This window comes from Acipenser ruthenus, chromosome 8 (assembly GCF_902713425.1).
Source record: "Acipenser ruthenus chromosome 8, fAciRut3.2 maternal haplotype, whole genome shotgun sequence".
Classification (NCBI taxonomy): domain Eukaryota; kingdom Metazoa; phylum Chordata; class Actinopteri; order Acipenseriformes; family Acipenseridae; genus Acipenser; species Acipenser ruthenus.
In genome coordinates, this window is record NC_081196.1 from 43,154,287 (window position 1) to 43,172,925 (window position 18,639).

Genomic DNA, 18,639 nt, shown 5'->3' on the forward strand with positions numbered 1-18,639 from the left:
ATTCCTGCCGTCATTGACTCAGCCGGATTTCTGTAGCGAGAAACTATTGGGAAAGACCGGGATAGTTTATGTATTCAGCTCTTTTTATTACCTTTTATTTGTAATTTCAAGCGATGGCTTCGACGGATGTAACCCGACAGCTGGTATGTGTGTGTATTTACTTTTAAAACGTTGCATGCAGATTTTAAAAATAAATGCACTGAATTTTGTGTCTCGAGATGATCTAGTAGTGCTACAGTTTTCTGGGAGTGTCACTTCGCGGGTCACCAGCCTTTTTTCTTATGGAAAATTCTAACTTTTATTTATTTATTGTTTATTTTTTAGCAGACGCCCTTATTTTACATACAATTACCCATTTATACAGTTGGGTTTTTATTGGAGCAATCTAGGTAAAGTACCTTGCTCAAAGGGTACAGCAGCAGTGTTACCGGGGATTGAACCCACAACCCTCTGGTCAAGAGCCCTAACCACTACTCTCTACACTGCTGGCCATTATTATTATTATTATTATTATTATTATTATTATTATTATTATTATTATTATTATTATTATTAATAATTAATAATAATAATAATAATAAAAATAATAATAATATAAACACAAGTCAAAGGTCACTGTTGCAAACCAACGCTTTAACTTGTATTTTTTAACGTAATGCTTTTTAAAATTTGTATTTCCATATTAGTGGTATTTATGTGGTATGTAGTATGTCTATTATTGGCATTTTCGAAAGTGATATTTTCTTTTGTCGTTGTTCTCATTATTAGTTATACATATAGGTTAGGTCTGGAAAGATACATTTGCTGCATTTTTTATTGTACAGGCCTTTTTTTCACATAGTTTCCCTTGTTTCGTTTTAATTACAGTTTGAGTTTTTGTTATCTTAAAAGAGTGTTATTTTGGGAGACAAGAGGCTGTATAAATAAAAAATAAAGTGTTCTTGTACACAAAATACTACTAGTGCTGCAATGGGATATTTCCAGCTCGCGCTCGAGCGCGTGTTAATTCCTCCCAGCCAATGAATGGACACTCACTGAGCGGTAAGGGTGGGGCATGAACTGTTTATGTCTTCTACATACAATACTATCAGTACAATTGGTGATTCACTGAAATTATGTAACACAGTCTTAACAAAGTCATGTATTGATGTGCCGGCAATTCAGGCAATACTAGTTTATTTGTGTGAAGAAAATGGAAGATAATGAATCTACATATTTGGTATTAAACAGTTTAAAATAATGCACGAATTAATAAGAAAGCACAAACGTGGGATATTTTGTGACAGTGTGGCAAATAACCTCTCGGATTTGTTCATCTTTTTGGTTTTATGAATCTTAAAAAATAATTGGAAGTGGAAATTTAAAAAAAAAAAAAAAAAAAAACATGTGCAGACTAGGACTGGTATGTGAGGTAACTGGATTTGAATGCTGCTATATATTTAGGAGTCCTGCTGAGTTAAATATACACGTGTTATTGACTGTTGAAACTGTTGAAGCATAGCATTAGTCCTCTGCTTCATAGAAACACTACAAATGAAATTATCCAGATTGTGACACCCCCTATTCCAGCATTATTACATACTTCTATTTATGATTGACAGAAAAGAAAACGTTGCTTCATGTTTGATAGTAAGTTGCCAGAATTACTCCTTCGCCAGACAGCATTTTTTAGCATTCTCATTCTCCAGTAATGCAGTTGTGAAAATAGCTTAGCCTAATTATTGTATTTTGTTTTTAGCTTTATCAGACTCAGGGAAGAAGAAACAGTAGGGCTCAGGATTTTCAGAAATCGGTAGGCTTTACTTCTATGATGGCATAAATAAATAATCCTTCACTTACTAGATGTCAGTAAATGTCTAAGAACATTGTGTTTAGATATTTGCCATCCCCAGTATTAGCCTATACTAAGATACAAAGTACTGTAAAGTATGTTATTGTGCCAAGTAGGTAATTTCAGATGTTAGTCCTTAGTGTTCTTAGTGTTCGTTCTCTTGTATGTTTATAAGTGTTTGGTGGCCACCTCTAATCAAATCGAGAGTGTATTTCTCAAGCACTCTTTGCTGTGTGTCAGGTCTGTCATATAAAGAGTGCAAGAGAAAGTACACTCTCAATTTTGATTAAAGGTAGCCACCAAACACTTAAAAGCAAATTATAAGTCATTCAATATAAATTAAAAAAAAAAAAAAAAATCAGACAAAACCCCCATATCAAGTATGTTAATCCATATTATATCCCTGAAGGGGATTATCCCAATATGATGCATACCATGGGCTAGATTCTTAAAGCTATTTACGACAAATTGGAAAAACAAAACTAAGAAAAAGTTGTGCCTTGACTAGTAAATAGCTTTGAGAATCTAGTAGCCTGTAGTATGCAGGTGTTTTGTGTACAGTGGATTTCAACAAAACACCTGTACAAGCACAGTCAATAATGGTTATATTTTTAAACAGGATACAAATGTTCGTCCACTTTCCATGTCGGGACATGTTGGCTTCGACAGCTTGCCAGATCAGCTGGTCAGCAGATCAACCGGTCAAGGATTCTGTTTCAACATTCTCTGCATTGGTGAGTGTACTTTTATTTCATTCCTTGATGCATAAATATTAACAACCCTTAACCCTCTACCATCTAAATGGTGGAAAGATAGTTTAGTTTCCCTTTTTGAGACTTCCTGAAAATAAACCCAATTGCTTTAAATTTCATGGGAACCGTCTAACTCAATTTACATATAGCCCAAGACAGATTAGAACCCAGACGACCAGCAATGAAAAGCGAGTCAGTTAACCCACAGTGCTACATGGTCCTTCGCTTGGAACTTGTGAATAGTTTTGGGGAATGTAAAGAAAAAAATTATAGGATATTTAAACAGGAGACTGTGTGGTCCAGTGGTTAAAGAAAAGGGCTTGTAACTAGGAGGTCCCCGGTTCAAATCCCACCTCAGCCACTGACTCCTTGTGTGACCCTGAGCAAGTCACTTAACCTCCTTGTGCTCTGTCTTTCGGGTGAGACGTAATTGTAAGTGACTCTGCAGCTGATGCATAGTTCACACACCCTAGTCTCTGTAAGTCGCCTTGGATAAAGGCGTCTGCTAAATAAACAAATAAATAAATAATAAAGTAAATAATTGTACTCATTTAACATGTTAGGCTATACAGCACTTGCATTGCAGACTTGTAAATGGAGTTCTGAAATTTTGGTTTACACAAACAATGATGGTGTTGATGGCAATATGTAAATCCTCAGTACAGTTTGTAAGCACATGATGTAAACATTGCAAATTCAATTAAAATGCCTACATGTTCAAGAATGTAACAAGGCAGCTAATCGCAATAGATCAGATTTAATTGAAACTGTGGTATTTATTGATCTGAACTTTCCACATCATTTCTCAATGCGAAATATACTGTTCCGTATAGACTAGCGTGAGTATATTAATAGACAAAAAAGTACATAACAAGGATTGACATTAAAGTAAATGTTTAATTATGGTACAAATTACATACATGTATATTAGTTTAATTACAGGTTTTTCTATTTTTTTTTTACATTTACAGGAGAGACTGGAGTTGGCAAGTCCACCTTAATGGATACTTTGTTCAATACAAACTTTGAGAACTCTGAGTCAACACATTTTGAACCCAAAGTTAAATTGAGAGCACAGACCTATCAGCTTCAGGAGAGCAATGTCCAATTAAAACTAACTGTTGTCAATACTGTAGGATTTGGAGACCAGATGAACAAAGAAGATAGGCAAGTGATCTATGTCTTGCATGAAAATACAGTAGTCCCTCTCAAATACAGACACCATTATGCCCTACATTCGGATATGTCCCCTAGTAATATTCAATTAAGTGTGACGCTAGGTCACTGTGAATTGCATGAACCAAAGAGACACACTGAAAATAGAAATGGCTGAAAGTAAATGGAACAACAGGTACAAGTAGCTTACTAAATTGCTAAAATTAAGTACATCATTAAAAGAGGGCGTATAAACTCATACTCTACAGAGTATAAACTAAATGCGATCAATTAGTTGGAAAAGGGTGAGCAGCTTTCAGAAATACTGATGGACTTCAGTGGTTTGAAACGCAAGATGTGGACTACAGTAAATAAAATGATGAATTTGAAGTCTTGAATTGCTTTTGCAAAGACATACCAACACAAAACAAAAGTAGCAGGTAGCCTATGTGTTTCACTTGCAGCCAAATTTAAAAATGATTAATTTCTGTAAAGATTATCTATTTTGCGTTAATTGTGTACTATTTATTATTTTCGCATTGTACGGTAATGTTTACAATGCAACAACTGCTAAGTAGCGTCAGTTTGAGTAACAAGTGCAAACAAATGTCCATAACTATTATGGTATAGTAAATTCCCAAGTACAAAGATCATACTCATACTCATTCTTGCAGCATATCCGGGTTTGCCCTGCCCAGTTTCTGACTTAAAACATTAGGAATTCAAAATTGAATAAAGTTTAAGCACTATTAGATCAAGTATAAGTACCTGTGGGTATGAGTAAAACTGAAGTCATTAAAATCAGGCTAATACTATGTCCAATAGTTTTTTGGTAATACAAGAAGTTAAATCATCAAAATGTCTTGTGCTTGCCAATAATCTGGTAATGATTACTTATCCAAACATGATGTCTTCATGGAATAGCCCCAATACAACATGCATGCACATCCATAGGCATTGTTTTGTATGTTCATTGTATTGTTTTTCCTTTGCCCAGCTATCAGCATGTGGTTAACTACATCGATGCACAGTTTGAATCGTATCTGCAGGAGGAGCTGAAGATTAAACGCTCTCTGCACAATTACCACGACACTCGTATTCATGCTTGTCTGTATTTCATCGCACCTACTGGTCATTCTTTAAAATCTTTGGATTTAGTGACCATGAAGAAACTTGACTCCAAGGTAAGATTGATAAAATTGTAAACAAAAAAAAAAAGAATATTGTAATATCTATCTATCTATCTATCTATCTATCAATATATATATACTGTATAGCACATGAAAGTTGACATGTGCCAGTGGAATCCAAAAACAGATGCAGTACGAGAACAGCCTACAACTGTTTGTGCTCCACAATGTTTTAGTCTGTTGAAATGCTAGTGTCATTACAATAGGGATAGTTAGACACCCTAGACCTACCCCAACACATTTTAAAATGTCAAGTTCTCATGATCTCTATATAAAGTACGGTACTCGTGGTAATTGGTTTTTGCTATCATTTATATAGATTATTTTTTTCTGAGATTGGTTGACTTGTGTGAGATTACGTGGAATCAGATAATTAAAATACAATAATAGCTTCATTGCACACGAACAATATGAGGTGCTGCTGCAGTGGGTGTTATTATATTTGACTAATCCTGGTATTCATACTGTACTTACCAAACACACAGAGAGTATCTGTTAAATTCGCCAATGCATAACTATGCCAGAACTGCACAGAGATTTTAGGCTGAAGATCAGATACTATAATTCTCTTGGCTACATATGTGTCATTCACTATTCATTCTGTTTGCGACTGCAAACTCACTTGTCAGCTTTTCTCTGACAATCCCTGTCATGGAAATACAATCGTATGAAAGCAACTGTTTGGCCAGCATTCAAACACTGCATTTGTGTGTGTTTTGGACATGCTATAAATGCAGTATTGTCAGTGTGAAAAAAGTTAGTGCAGTATACTGGGCATACAACGGTATATTAAATGAATCCAAAGTGTTTAAACAATAAATAAATCAAACATACATCTGTGCATATTAGCATGAAAAACCTCAGGAAGGTTAAAATTCTCAGAATTTATTTGACAGCAGAATTTTTAGTCTTGATATATTTTATATTTTGTTATGTTTTTGTCACTCTAGATTTGTATGCACAGCCTAACATGTTGAAACATCTCTCTCTCAGAGAGTGAGAGAGACAGAGAAAACGTCCAAGGGGGGTGAATACTTACTATAGGCACTGTATATACATACACACACAATCACACTCTTGGAGTGAGATTGTTTGAAACCCAATAAAATGTGACATGAAATATATATATTTACTTTTTTTGTATATTGGCATTACTAATTATGTAGATTGGGAACAATAGATGTTTGATACAGTACACAGACCTGTAGGCTAAAATGTGTATTTAGTCTTAACCAGTGTATAGCAGCATTACAATTTTTGCAAAAGCCTTCTGTAAAATGTGATTGTTTTTTTCCATGCTAGGACTGTAGTGTTTTTTTTTTCATACAGTGTTAAGAACTGGAAATTAAAACAAAAAGGCCTTTATTAATCTTACCCCTGTTGCATAAGAATACTATTTAAAACTTGCACACATGCTAGGTAAATTGGAATGTCCTCAATGTTGATAAGGAATGCTATTTATAAACTTGTTACAACAGGTATTTCGAGCAGCTGTCTCACAAAAAAAAAAAAACCATGATGGATGAGAATATAAGAACGACTGATCTGTACAATCCTTCCATTTCCTTAAGGTAGAAAAGTTGTTAATGTTTTATTGAATAAAAACTGACAGGGGGGGTGCATTCCTTAATTAGCTGAGTTAAAGCTTTGTTTATAACAATGCTTCCACCTGCATTCATTAATCCGTTTCTTGCAGTGTGATTGTTTGAAACCCAATAAAATGTGACATGAAACTGAGGTCTTGTCTGCTCTGTGGATGTTCAACATTGTAGAAGGCACTATCTGAATGTTTGTCTACTTGGCTTAGTGTTTACATCCAAATGCAGGTCAATAGATCTCTGTCCTGGTACATTTGTGTGCTAGTTGCTACATCTACCCTGTAAAATGATCAGGCGTGAATTCAAACAGTACTTTTTTACATTAAAGTAGTTATTTACCTTATAAGAATATTCGTCAGTTTTTATTCCATTTGGGTGAAAACTTTGCAAATGCCCACACTATATATCTTAATATCATAGTTTTCTTTTTCCTTTGGTCATTGGTAACATTAAAAACTGTCCTCTGTTTAACAAGAAAACAACCCAGTCTTTCAGCATGAGCATTCAGATATGACCCCATTTGGCATTTGAGGGTTAAACTGTTTTGGCCTCCAACACCCCTTCTCATCCTTCAAGCATTAAATACACAGTATGGAACTCTGAGGAGAAAAACAACTTGTATATTTGACATAGAAGCTACTGGTCAGCATTTTAGGGCTATACTTACACTCTAATTGTAGTCTGTTTTTCATAGCTCTGCAAAGCAGATTATGTAAGTGTTATCCTGTTCAGCCTCAATAACAATTATAATGTTGTTTTTTTTTAAGATTTTTTAAATTACCTGAGCCATGTTTTATATGCATGCAACTAATAATATTTTCATGAAAATTACCAGACAAAAAGATACACGTGTGCACACAAGAATCCTTGGATTTACATACAGGTTGGGTGCAAACTTTGCACACACACACACACACACACACAAAAAGCTTGGTAACTGAGCCTTGCATAGTTTTTAAGAGGGCGGGGTGCAGAGACAAGAATTTGAAGTTGAGTGACTTCAATGCCGTAATACCAGGAACCACCATACTGTGTTGTATTTGTAGTAATCACCACTGAAGCACCTGCATCGTTCATACGCTTGTCTTTGCTGAGGTCATCTGTTCCTGAATATGTTACATTGCTTGCACCGGAGCAGGGTGTACCAGGCACCAGTCAAACATTAATTTAAGTTGCACTGAAAAGATTCACTTTTTATTTTTTGTATTGGTGCTTTACAAAGGGACTCACATGTCTGGTATACTGTGTTTCAAACCACATATGTATTTTTTTTTTTTTTTGCTCTTTTGCATGTATTATTATCCCTTACTAAGTTGTGCATATATTGTGAGCGAGCTTGCCACTCACTCAGGTTCGTGCCCCTTTAAGAACTGAGACCCAGCATACAGAAATGGATTTTCAAAGCGCAGTTGCACTATTTTTATTAAACAGAAACAAAATAAACACAAAACAAAAATCTAACTCCGTTTTTAGAGCGCTTACTATACACACTGGAACCTGACTCACTCGCAGGACGGCTAAGCCGTTTACCTGCCCCAAACCTTCAGAGGTTTAAACTGTACCTCTTTCTCCTGACTGCTCAGAAGCAGAGCACCTCTCCTACTTCCTTCTACTCAGCAGCCCGGAGCATTCTGGCTTCACTCCTTAAATACCCTGCACCTGGTCCTAATTTAATAACAACCACCAGGTGCAGGGGATAATTAAACAATAAAACAATTAACCAATTTAAATTAACAATAAACAAATACAATTAAACTAAAACCAGTGTGCATTTTCACCTGTTTTCTGCACAGGGAGGTTTTAACCCCCTCCCTGCTGTCTCACAATATCTATAGAACTGCTATTCCAGGATGTAACATGATTTGTTTGAAACTGATGTTTGAAACTCTTGAATCTGGGAATATATATATAGGAGTCACTTCCATTTTTATATGCACATACATTGGATGTAGGCCATGGTGTTTTATTTTCCTATGGAACATATGACTTTCCTTTTTTAATCACTGTAAATATTAATAAACTATTTATTTACTCACATAATCCCTCAGTATTGACATTCTGATTTGTTAATTCCTATATTTTTACTCCATAGGTTTAGGCTATATTACTTTGGAACTGTTTCGTAAAGCTTCAGACCCCAAATATTTGTAATGCATTCTGTCATATAATGTAGTATAAGGATTTTCAGCAGACTGTTGATTGTAAAGGCACACACAATACCAGCCAGCTTTTAGGCTGCTTTTTCTGGCAAGTGTTTAAGCAACTGCTTGTTTGTGAAAATGTCATACAACTGTCACAGGCAACTAGTTGCTAAAAACACAATGGCCTGCAAGTTTTCTCCTATTCTAAAATGCCTAACCTAAAATATTAATAGAAAGTGACATTTTAAAATCTAAATATCAGTTTAAAAATGCATTATAAATAAAAAATATGTATGATTACAGAACACAATGAGGTTTTAATTAAATAATGCGTTTAGTTTCAGCTAATAGATTAACTGATTTCTGGACTAAATAACAATATGTTATCTTAATATTGAGTAGTTACTGAATGTATTTGTATTAGAAACGTAATACTCAAGATGCAACACTTGAACTATACAGCAGCATGCATGCAGATATGTCCACGGACATGTTAGGAAACCTGCGTACCCCAAATACGCTGAGATTTTTTGTTTTTTCTTCTTGTAATTCCATAATCTCCTCTCTGATGCTAAGAGTTGTTAACAGAACCAGAGTCCCTTGGTTTGAGTCCCAGTTCTGTCCCAGGCACTGTGCAATCTTGGGCTAGTCACTTGATTTTCACAATCATAGGGCTGGGTAAATCAGTACTGAGAACAAGGCACTGCACAACCATTGCACCATTTTGAATACATCTTTTGTAAATAAAATGAAAAAGCCCAATACTACTCATAGGCTAATTTTATATTTTCTGTCCTACGCATTATATCCCAATGCAGAAGTCTTGACCTTGAATTGATGGCTAAAACTTTGTTTATTTTCATCCTGTTTTGCTACTAAACATCAGCAGCAATTTGCTTCTATGTCTTACTGAATGAGAAAGTACTTTCTCAGTAGCCCCTAAGATTATTGTTAATCCCGTTGATGGAATGCCCTTAATTATGTGTGTAGCAGGATAGCCTCAAAAAAGAGACAGAGGCTTAGAAAGCTACAAGCACATGTTTATTGAAGTAACACAAATAAAACTGGAACCAAGAAACAGGACCAAAAATAAACGGTTCACCTAACAAACCCCCCCCCCTATAAGTTATTCCACATGTTGTGAATGTAGGTCACTGTGACCTACTATCAGTACAGACACCTGCGATGTGTTATGTATATCTTTCACAGAGGGGTTGCATGTTTCTAACATACCATGTGTATACTGTATATATTTACCAGTACGTGTACGACCTTTTCAGATGACTAGGAAACATGAATTATGTGTTTTCAGGTCAACATCATTCCTGTCATTGCCAAGGCAGATACAATCTCCAAGAGCGAGCTTCATAAATTCAAGATAAAGATCATGAGTGAACTTGTCAGTAATGGAGTCCAGATTTATCAGTTTCCCATCGATGATGAGAACGTGGCAAAGATCAATACTACCATGAACGTGAGTGCTTTTGTATTAAATCATGTGTCCTTCAAATTTGTCTATTGTTTTGCAAATCCCATGTCCTTAAAGACCCACCATATTAGAAAAGTAAAAAACTTACACTCAGACTTTTTTTCCTTATAGTTTACAGTTTTGTGTGTGTGTGTGTGTAAATATATATTTTAATTGTATTGCAGTACTGTTTAATTGAATAATTGGGTACAATTCTTTGTCTTCTTTAGAGCCATCTTCCATTCGCTGTGGTTGGGAGCACAGAGGAAGTGAAGATTGGAAATAAAATGGTGAAAGCTCGACAGTACCCATGGGGTGTTGTGCAAGGTTTGCTTTGCTTTTATCAGAAAGTTAGGTCAAGAATTTGAGTGCTATCACTGAAACTTCTGTTTTGAGAGATTTTTTAAGTTTATCCCAGCCATCTTAATGTTAGGAAACTTCTAGCCTGTTTATTTTTTTTGTTGTTGTAGTTGAAAATGAGAGCCACTGTGACTTTGTCAAACTTCGAGAAATGCTGATTTGTGTGAACATGGAAGACCTGAGGGAGCAGACCCACACACGGCACTATGAGCTTTATCGGCGCTGCAAACTGGAGGAAATGGGCTTTACAGACACAGATGCTGAAAACAAGCCAGTCAGGTACAGTACATTACTGTTTATTGTTTAAGTTATCAGGGGAAGTAAGTTCCTTTTTTTTGAAAGGCAAAGGTTGGGCTGAGTTATTAACCAAAACACACCCTCCCTCTCTTTTTCCCTTTATCATCAAGTATTATAGTAGGGGCAGTCACATACAGGTGCTAAATGGCAGACATGAAGAGCTTTTTATTTTGTGTTTTATCCGATTTATGTAGGTGTTCCAAAGCAAGTTATTTTTCACAAATTGATGACCAGCTAACTTTAAAGAGCAAAGTGAATTAAAACATTTAAGCATGTTAGTTAGTATCTTCTCTGTAACAGATGATGCTTATTAGGGGAAAAAATGTATTAATTCTCAAGTTGTATAAACAGAAAACATAATGGTTCTGCGCTGGGTAATGCAAAAATAATCAATATTTGGGGCTTCATCACTCGTTAATTATATGATGGGGATATTGTATATATTGCAAGAGATGGCACAGTACATCTTAGTCAAACTTTCATGGGTAATTATCAGTTATATACATGTTTGTTGTTTCTGGGTATCATCATGTTTTGCTTTAGTTATCCCATGAGAACAATTTACCTTTAATTAGAGCTCTTTGGTTTAATCTTGGGTTTGTAATCCTTTTTCATTGTGAGACGCTGGCAGAAACATGTGGATAAAAGGCCATTCAGTCGGGAAATGAGAGCTTTTCATTCTTTACAAAAACAAAAGGCAGTTTTCAGTTAAACACTGTTGGCTGAAAGTAAGTTTCAAGGTTCATTTTTTAACACACAGGTAAGACATTAGAGGCCGTTATACAAATACAAAATAAGCTTGCAATACAGTGGCTATTTTTCGACTTTTAATTGTTAACCTTCTGGTTTTGTACCAGTTATGAACCTCTTCCTTTGCTTGGGAGAGGAGGGAGGGTCTGATATTTCTTCATACTTTTTACTTCTAGTTTTAGTAAAAAATGCTTAAGATGTTAACACGGCTGCTTTTACATTGCTAGGTCTTGTGATTGACCCTTGGATGGGTCATTCAGGCTCATTCAGAAAGAATGTTCTCCATATTTGGCGGTGTGTGTTTAGTTTGCCAGGTACTGCTAGCAATGTAATCTCATTTGGACTGGCATTTCATTGCACCATAATGTTTTACTCATCTTTACAAGTACAGAAAAAAGGTATTTTAACTACATTACATTATTTTAGTATGGTTTAGGTTTTGGTAAGGCTCAGGTGCATAATTGCTCTTAAATGTTCTTTTTTATTTTAGTTTTTTGGATCAATGTTGACTATTAGATGAACATACTAGTAGAACTGCAGAATGAATGATTAATAGTTAGGTGTTGGGACCATATTCACAAAGTATTTCCCCCAGCGTTAAATGCTACTACGTTTGCGTCTTCACCATGAAACCAGTTTGTATCTGTAAAACTCAATCTCATCTCATTCCAATAACTAACTGGGTCCATCTGCAATCTACAATACAATATGTAAGCTGGCATTACACAGAGGTCACAGAGTGCCTTGATATGTCATGTTTTTGTAATATTATCATTTATAAATAATTCTCCAGCCTCTGTTATTTCCCTGGTAATTTAATGTATTCACATCCCTCCATCCTGCCTGCATGTTTTATTGTGTTCTTTAGACCAAGATTTAAAACTTAAGTCCTTCACTTTGGACACTTACTAATTTAACTTCCTTTATCACGGAAATTTCTTTATCATTCCTAATTGCGGCGAGAGTCCCAATTGAAACTGGTTTGATCTCACTCTGCTTCTGATGGAAATAAATACAAACTGCTAATGTTTAAAGAAACAAGTAACCTGCACGTATGAGCTGACATTAACCTTTTTTTATTTGAAGCTTTGTAACATCAATATTTTGTTTTTGGTAAATATGTTGTGAATATGGCCCTAGATGTACAGTACATTCAAACATGCTTGTATTCAAATATTCAACTAGGCGTGTTGTGTGTTCAAAGTTTCTCTTTATTTAGGTTGAAACAAGTATACTTACAATAGCAGCTTGTGCAAAAAAACTGAAAGTGTGTTTCCAGCTTGAATCTTTTTCTCTTTTTGAAGGAGGTTTTTACTGTAGCCTCTTTGAAAGCTAGGAACAAAACTCTGGGAAATGTTTACTTAACCCCATGTAGTGGTGCATTCCAGAGATTCTTTGAGGCTTTTAAAACATTTTCGCAAACCACCAGATTGCAAGCATTAGACTTGCAATCATAGAAAAAAAAGGATGTAAATTTAGAACTGTTTTCTTTTGCATTACTAGTGATTTCCTTGCATTTTCAAGTTATTGAACATATAATATGTTTGAATTTTGTAAGTACTATATCATGCTCCTCCAGTACGACAGAGTAGTTTATGTACATCATTGTAATCTGTTCGTATATCTGATTCACAGACAAATCCCAAGCTGGGAAAAAAGTTTTTTGGCATGTGTCTTTTTTTAGATGGCTCTGATAAAATTATTATTCCAAACAAAACCATCATGTTTCATATAACAACAGTGTCTTGGACTATTAATGTGTTTTCATAGAACAGTAGCAAGGGCTGTGTTGAGTAAGAACAATGGAAATTTAAATAAGAGATAAGTGCATGTGACTTCAGAAAGAGGACAGTTTCCTCTTGGCTTGTGGAGAGCCGCCCTTGTGGAGGTGAGACAGAACCAATCGGCCTCCAAGGCTGGGAAGCAACCGATACTTCCCCCAAGGGGAGAGGAAGAGTAGGATAGTGGATGAACTGAAGAGAAGCCTAGAAGTCTTCCCAGCTTAGAACGGTTGCAACGCGGCCAGACTTCTGAGGCTGAGTAGTGTGCTTCACTTCCCTCGTGTGGAGACAGGAACGTTTAACAGAGAAGGGAATAAACATGCAAAGAGGGAGTCTGGCACAGATGAAAGCAGATATTTAGGAAAGCGTGGCTTGGGGAGAACCTTCCTGGCACAGGATGAGGTCAGCGCAGCTGTGCCTCTAGGGTTGGGAAGTGAGCTTCACTTGCCCCCAGAGGGAGACAGTTGCAGAGGTGGTGCAGCGTAGTGGAGGAGGAAGGGAAGATGGAGGAAAATGAAAAACGCAAGACAGAGAATAAGGGTGCAACCCAGGGTTTAAGTAGGGAGACTGGTTGATATTTCTGGTAGGAGATAAATGGGAGGAGTCCTAGCTCCTTCCCACAGAACCACAGTGAGGTTACAATTAATGTGTAATTGCACAAACATGACAGTTAGTCCCGCACCAAACAGTGAGATTTATGTTGTCCAACAACAACAAAAAACATTATGAAAACTCTGTAGTCATCAAGTGACTTATTTCAACACTTTCTTTTGAATAGCAGCCTGTGTCTCTATTTGAATAATGTTGTTTATATTTTGTGCTCTGCAGCCTGCAAGAGACATATGAAACAAAGCGCCAAGAATTCCTTTTTGAACTGCAGAAGAGGGAGGAGGAGATGAGACAGATGTTTGTGCAGCGAGTCAAGGAGAAGGAGACCGAGCTCAAGGATGCTGAGAGAGAGGTAAAGAACATCATCGTAATGTAATTTAAAATACATAAGTAATGCAGAAATCTCTAAAGACCACGCTATATATGAAAAGTTGCTGCTGTTTCCTAGTACCTATTCACTTCATGTCGTTAAAACAAAATCCAATTGTATAGTTGCAATCTGACAATGTGATCCACTGTACAGTAAAGAAACCAGGATGCAACTGTTTATTCACGGCATAGTATTTGTTTGGCATCTTGAATTGTTGTAAAAAAGTGAGAAACTAAAATATTCTCACTAGCACTCCTTTTAAAATAGTTTCTGAGCTTCATATGCAAGTACTTGCTGCCACCTTGTGGCGAGTTTTGGCTGTGCATTTAAAAAGTTTATTTTGTTGTTTACAGCTTCAAGGGAAGTTTGAGCACCTGAAAAGATTGCATCAAGAGGAAAGGGTGAAACTAGATGAGAAAAAAACAATGCTTGAGGATGAAATGTCTGGTTTTAGTAAAAGAAAAATCGCAGCTGAACTCCTTCAGGCACAGGCATTCACAGGCAGTATGAATATTAAAAAGGACAAAGATCGCAAAAAGTAAGTTTCTTATTAAACATTTAGGTCATGTTGTTGCAAGGTAATTAAATTAAACCGATCGTACAACATATCCCCTTTGAGATGCAACGTCTTGTTAACAGGAGCTGGCCTTCGTTATAAGAAGGACAGTACAAATACAAGCAGTTGGGACAGGAGAAAAGCACCCCTAAATCAAATAATTAGGAAGACATTCTACAAATAACATGCAAGGCTTATTGGTGCAGTGAGTTTTGAAAAATTGTTCATCTATTAAAAGCTTGAAAGGACACCTGCTTCATTGTTTGAGGTGGAAGTGAACTATACAATTGTGATGTTAAAAATGCAACACTATTTGTTATATGCTCAGAGATATTGGGTACCCGTTATATGGGTTTTTATATTCATCACTACATGGCAGTATATATCAAACCTCTTAATGGTTTAAATGCTCTCCTATATGTGAGTTGTAGTATGATCATTTAGTGTGAACGTAGCAATTCTACCTATTGAGGTACTGTACAACAGATTTAGAAGACAGCAGATACTGAGGTATGTGTTTAACCTGCTTAATCAGCACACAAAGGATGAGAGTCAACAGGGGCCACAGGTCTTATGGGACAAACGAGATAAGACTTCAGTATATCCTCTATGAATATAAAGTTTTAAAATAAAATAATAAAACAAATCACAATGGAAGATGTCTTCAAATCTCATACAGTCTCCTTTTCTCCGTCGAAAAGTTTCCTAGGGAATTTTCAAGGCAATGTTACACAAAGGAGCTGTAAGCAAGCATCAAACATTACTTTCTTTAAAGAGCATATTGTCACAGACAGGCTGAATGCTTACTTAGGGTCTATTTATATTAGGACACAACACAAGCAACTCCTGAAAAGCAACATTAAAATGTTTAAAGTAATTTTTGATATCTGTTTTAGTCTTTCTTAATCCATATTGATATACAGTTGGAATAAAGTGAAATAAGGGCATATTGCCAGATTCTGTCAGTGTTATTAATTGCTGTGTTCCTGAGATGTTATTATTGCATAGATTAGATCTTAAGATATATGGTTTGGGCTGTTTTCACACAAAAAAGGCTTATTTCACAGCATTTCATGGTCTAAAAAATAGATATTTCAAGATATTTCACGATTAAACATATGTTTTAAAGCAGAAAAAAATGCTTTATCACATTCAAATGTATCCTTTTCTCTAACAAATGTTCCTAACTATTGAAATGCTTACCTGAAAAACAGTAAATGCTAAATTATAGAATATATCGGGTTTTTTTATGTCCACATTTTAGATATATTCTATTTTCACCATCAGTGAATTATCAAAAGCAATGTTTTAAAAAAAAAAAAACCATGAATGTAAAAATAATAACAGACACATGAAATGTACTCTTCTTGTACTGGATAGAGCAATCTTTAGCAGAAATATTTCTGATCTTTGATTCAGCTGGTGTCTTTTTCACTGAAGTCATTTTATAGAAATCGTGCAGCTGTATGCAGTGTGTTCTGTCATTTACTGGAACCAAACTAAAACGGCTGCCAGGTTCCTAAATGCAATGTGACAGGTAGTGAATCTTTTGTTTCACTACCGGTATATTTGTTTTTAAGTGATAAAAAAAAATGATAATAAAATAAATATATACAAAAAAAGTAAAAATGTCAATTTCTGAAAATGTCAGTTTCTGAAAGACTAGTATATATATATATATATATATATATATATATATATATATATATATATATATATATATATATATATATACTAGTCTTTCAGAAATTGACGTTTTCACAGAGAACTATATATTACACGACAATGGGTACATTTCCCAGAAATCGTGAAATCCGTAATGACCGTGGAAAAAATACATGGTTATATATGGTTTCATTCGATTTGAGGCGTTATAAGGCTAATTTATTGTTTTCTTTTTTCAGTTCTGGATTCATGTGAAGAACCCTCTGAAAAGACCTAGCAACCAGCTGTTATATGTAGACTGTAATAAATCTATTATCTCTATTGCTCATGCCATCTTTAGTAGTCACATGACTTGTATCTTGTCACTTGTGCAGGTACTCTATTTGACACGATGTGTATCTGTTCAGTTATTTGTTGAAACCACAACTGAGGAGTTTAATAATGATAACCATTGTGCCTTATAAAACACTGCCTTGATATTTGGGGAGGGGTCTTTTAGATCAATGGCGCCAAAGTCACGGGGGTCAGGCATTAATCACTGCTAGCTCTAATCTCTTCCCTGCGGGTTGATGATAAGTTTTCTGATTTTGGCTTGAAACTGCCCTGGGGCTCTCAGTTGGCCCCCCCAACCCTGTTCTGGATGATTTTATATTACACCTGATCACATAATATGGAAAAGATTTGCCCATCAAAAAAAAAAAAAAGATCTATGCTAAACAAGCTTCGAGTCACCAAAAATATCATTCATCAGAAACTGCCTTACAACTAATAATGTGCCTTGTATTTATTTCCTATAAAATTAGGAAACATACCAGTATTTAAAAATATATATAAAGCTAAAAGTGAGAAACGTCTTGCAAGAGGACTCTGTTTACATTCAACTTGTTACATTCTGATTCACTATTTGTGTTGCTTGGTTAAGTAATTGACCAAGATCAGTAGCCACTGGCTTTTCTTTTTTCTTTTCTAGAGGACCACTTTCATAACTAATTCATGAAGTTAAAATATTGTATGTACAACACTTTTCTAAGATATTAAATATAAAAGAATAGTCGTATTAACCGAGGGACACAATAGGCATTGAGTACCTTTAACACAAATACTTTTTTTTTGTTTTTTGTTTGTTTGTTTTTTTGTCAATAATTCACCATTTGTCATTTTACTTTGCATATGTGTTTGTGAACTGTAAATATATGTCTGTGATCTAAATGTCAGGTTTCTGCCCATTTGTGTCTAAATAAAAGCTCCTCCTTGTTGTTTTTTTTATTATTTCTGTTCCCATGATAGTGACTGAGGGGATGGGGGATTTTGACAAAAGCAATCACAACTAGAAGTTGCAAGCAACTTTATGGTTTCCAAGGAGTTATTGTGAAGTTTAAGCATTTTGATTGGTTGCCATCCATTGGTTGCCATTCACTCAGCTGTAGACACTACTCTGTGAAGTTTCAAGAGTTTTTATTCAACGGTGTTCATTTTATGTGCAATATGTGCAACTAGAGCAATGCTGAAATTTGATTGGCCCATGACAGCCATGTTTTTTACTGTAGCAACTTAATTTGGGTAAACTTTAAAGAAAACCATACTTGGATCATGTATGCCAAGTTTTGCTTTGATCAGATTAGCGGTTTTGGAGAAGACATTTGTGTGTTAATTAGGTTATCCAACATGGCCGCCATACCACTGAACCAATCAGCTTCATTTCGAGCACTGTGCATCTTGGACAATCCCTAACCATGTATGCCAAGTTTCGGAACTCTGCGATAAGGGGTTTCTGACAAGGTGCTTGTAAATTGTCCAAAATGTGTCATAAAATCCAATATGGCTGCCAACCCATGTAACCAATCCCGTTCATTCCGTTCAGTGGAATTGCGATATGGTAAATAAAAATCATTAATTAACAGTTGGAGATAATAGACAGCTGTATATGTTTGTATGCAATAAATATAACACTTCAGTCTCCTAGCAGGGCCAGATGCTTTTGCAGCAGGGCACATATTTAAATGAGCAAACACTGTTTATTATGTTGACTTCAGAAATATTAGTATACTGTATACATCAAAAATATCGGTGAGTACTGAAGTAACAGAAAGATAGGGCTTTTTTAGGCCATATACCA

At 35.5% G+C, this 18,639-nt stretch overlaps 1 protein-coding gene across 2 annotated transcripts; it reads left to right on the plus strand.

Annotated features, from left to right (window-relative positions):
* The first annotated feature begins 9 nt into the window (after window positions 1-9).
* On the plus strand, window positions 10-17,779 carry LOC117407056 (septin-10-like). Of its 2 annotated transcripts, XM_059029026.1 has the most exons (11): window positions 18-143; window positions 1,739-1,792; window positions 2,451-2,565; window positions 3,555-3,750; window positions 4,736-4,922; window positions 9,980-10,141; window positions 10,366-10,462; window positions 10,606-10,774; window positions 14,152-14,284; window positions 14,656-14,840; window positions 16,763-17,779. In XM_059029026.1, the coding sequence occupies exons 1-11, from the start codon at window positions 114-116 to the stop codon at window positions 16,776-16,778; spliced, it is 1,344 nt and encodes a 447-aa protein (XP_058885009.1). In that variant the 5' UTR covers window positions 18-113; the 3' UTR covers window positions 16,779-17,779. The 2 variants fall into 2 exon arrangements, with proteins under 2 accessions (XP_033867505.1, XP_058885009.1); XM_034011614.3 differs by lacking the exon at window positions 1,739-1,792 and having other exon boundaries at window positions 10-143.
* The last annotated feature ends 860 nt before the right edge of the window (window positions 17,780-18,639 follow it).

Bases quoted from the DNA above. Each gene is read 5' to 3' on its own strand.
- LOC117407056 (XM_059029026.1), top strand. From the start codon at position 114: ATGGCTTCGACGGATGTAACCCGACAGCTG. The intron at 144-1,738 runs GTATGTGTGTGT...TTTTGTTTTTAG, and splicing joins CGGATGTAACCCGACAGCTG to CTTTATCAGACTCAGGGAAG. The intron at 10,463-10,605 runs GTTTGCTTTGCT...TTGTTGTTGTAG, and splicing joins CCCATGGGGTGTTGTGCAAG to TTGAAAATGAGAGCCACTGT.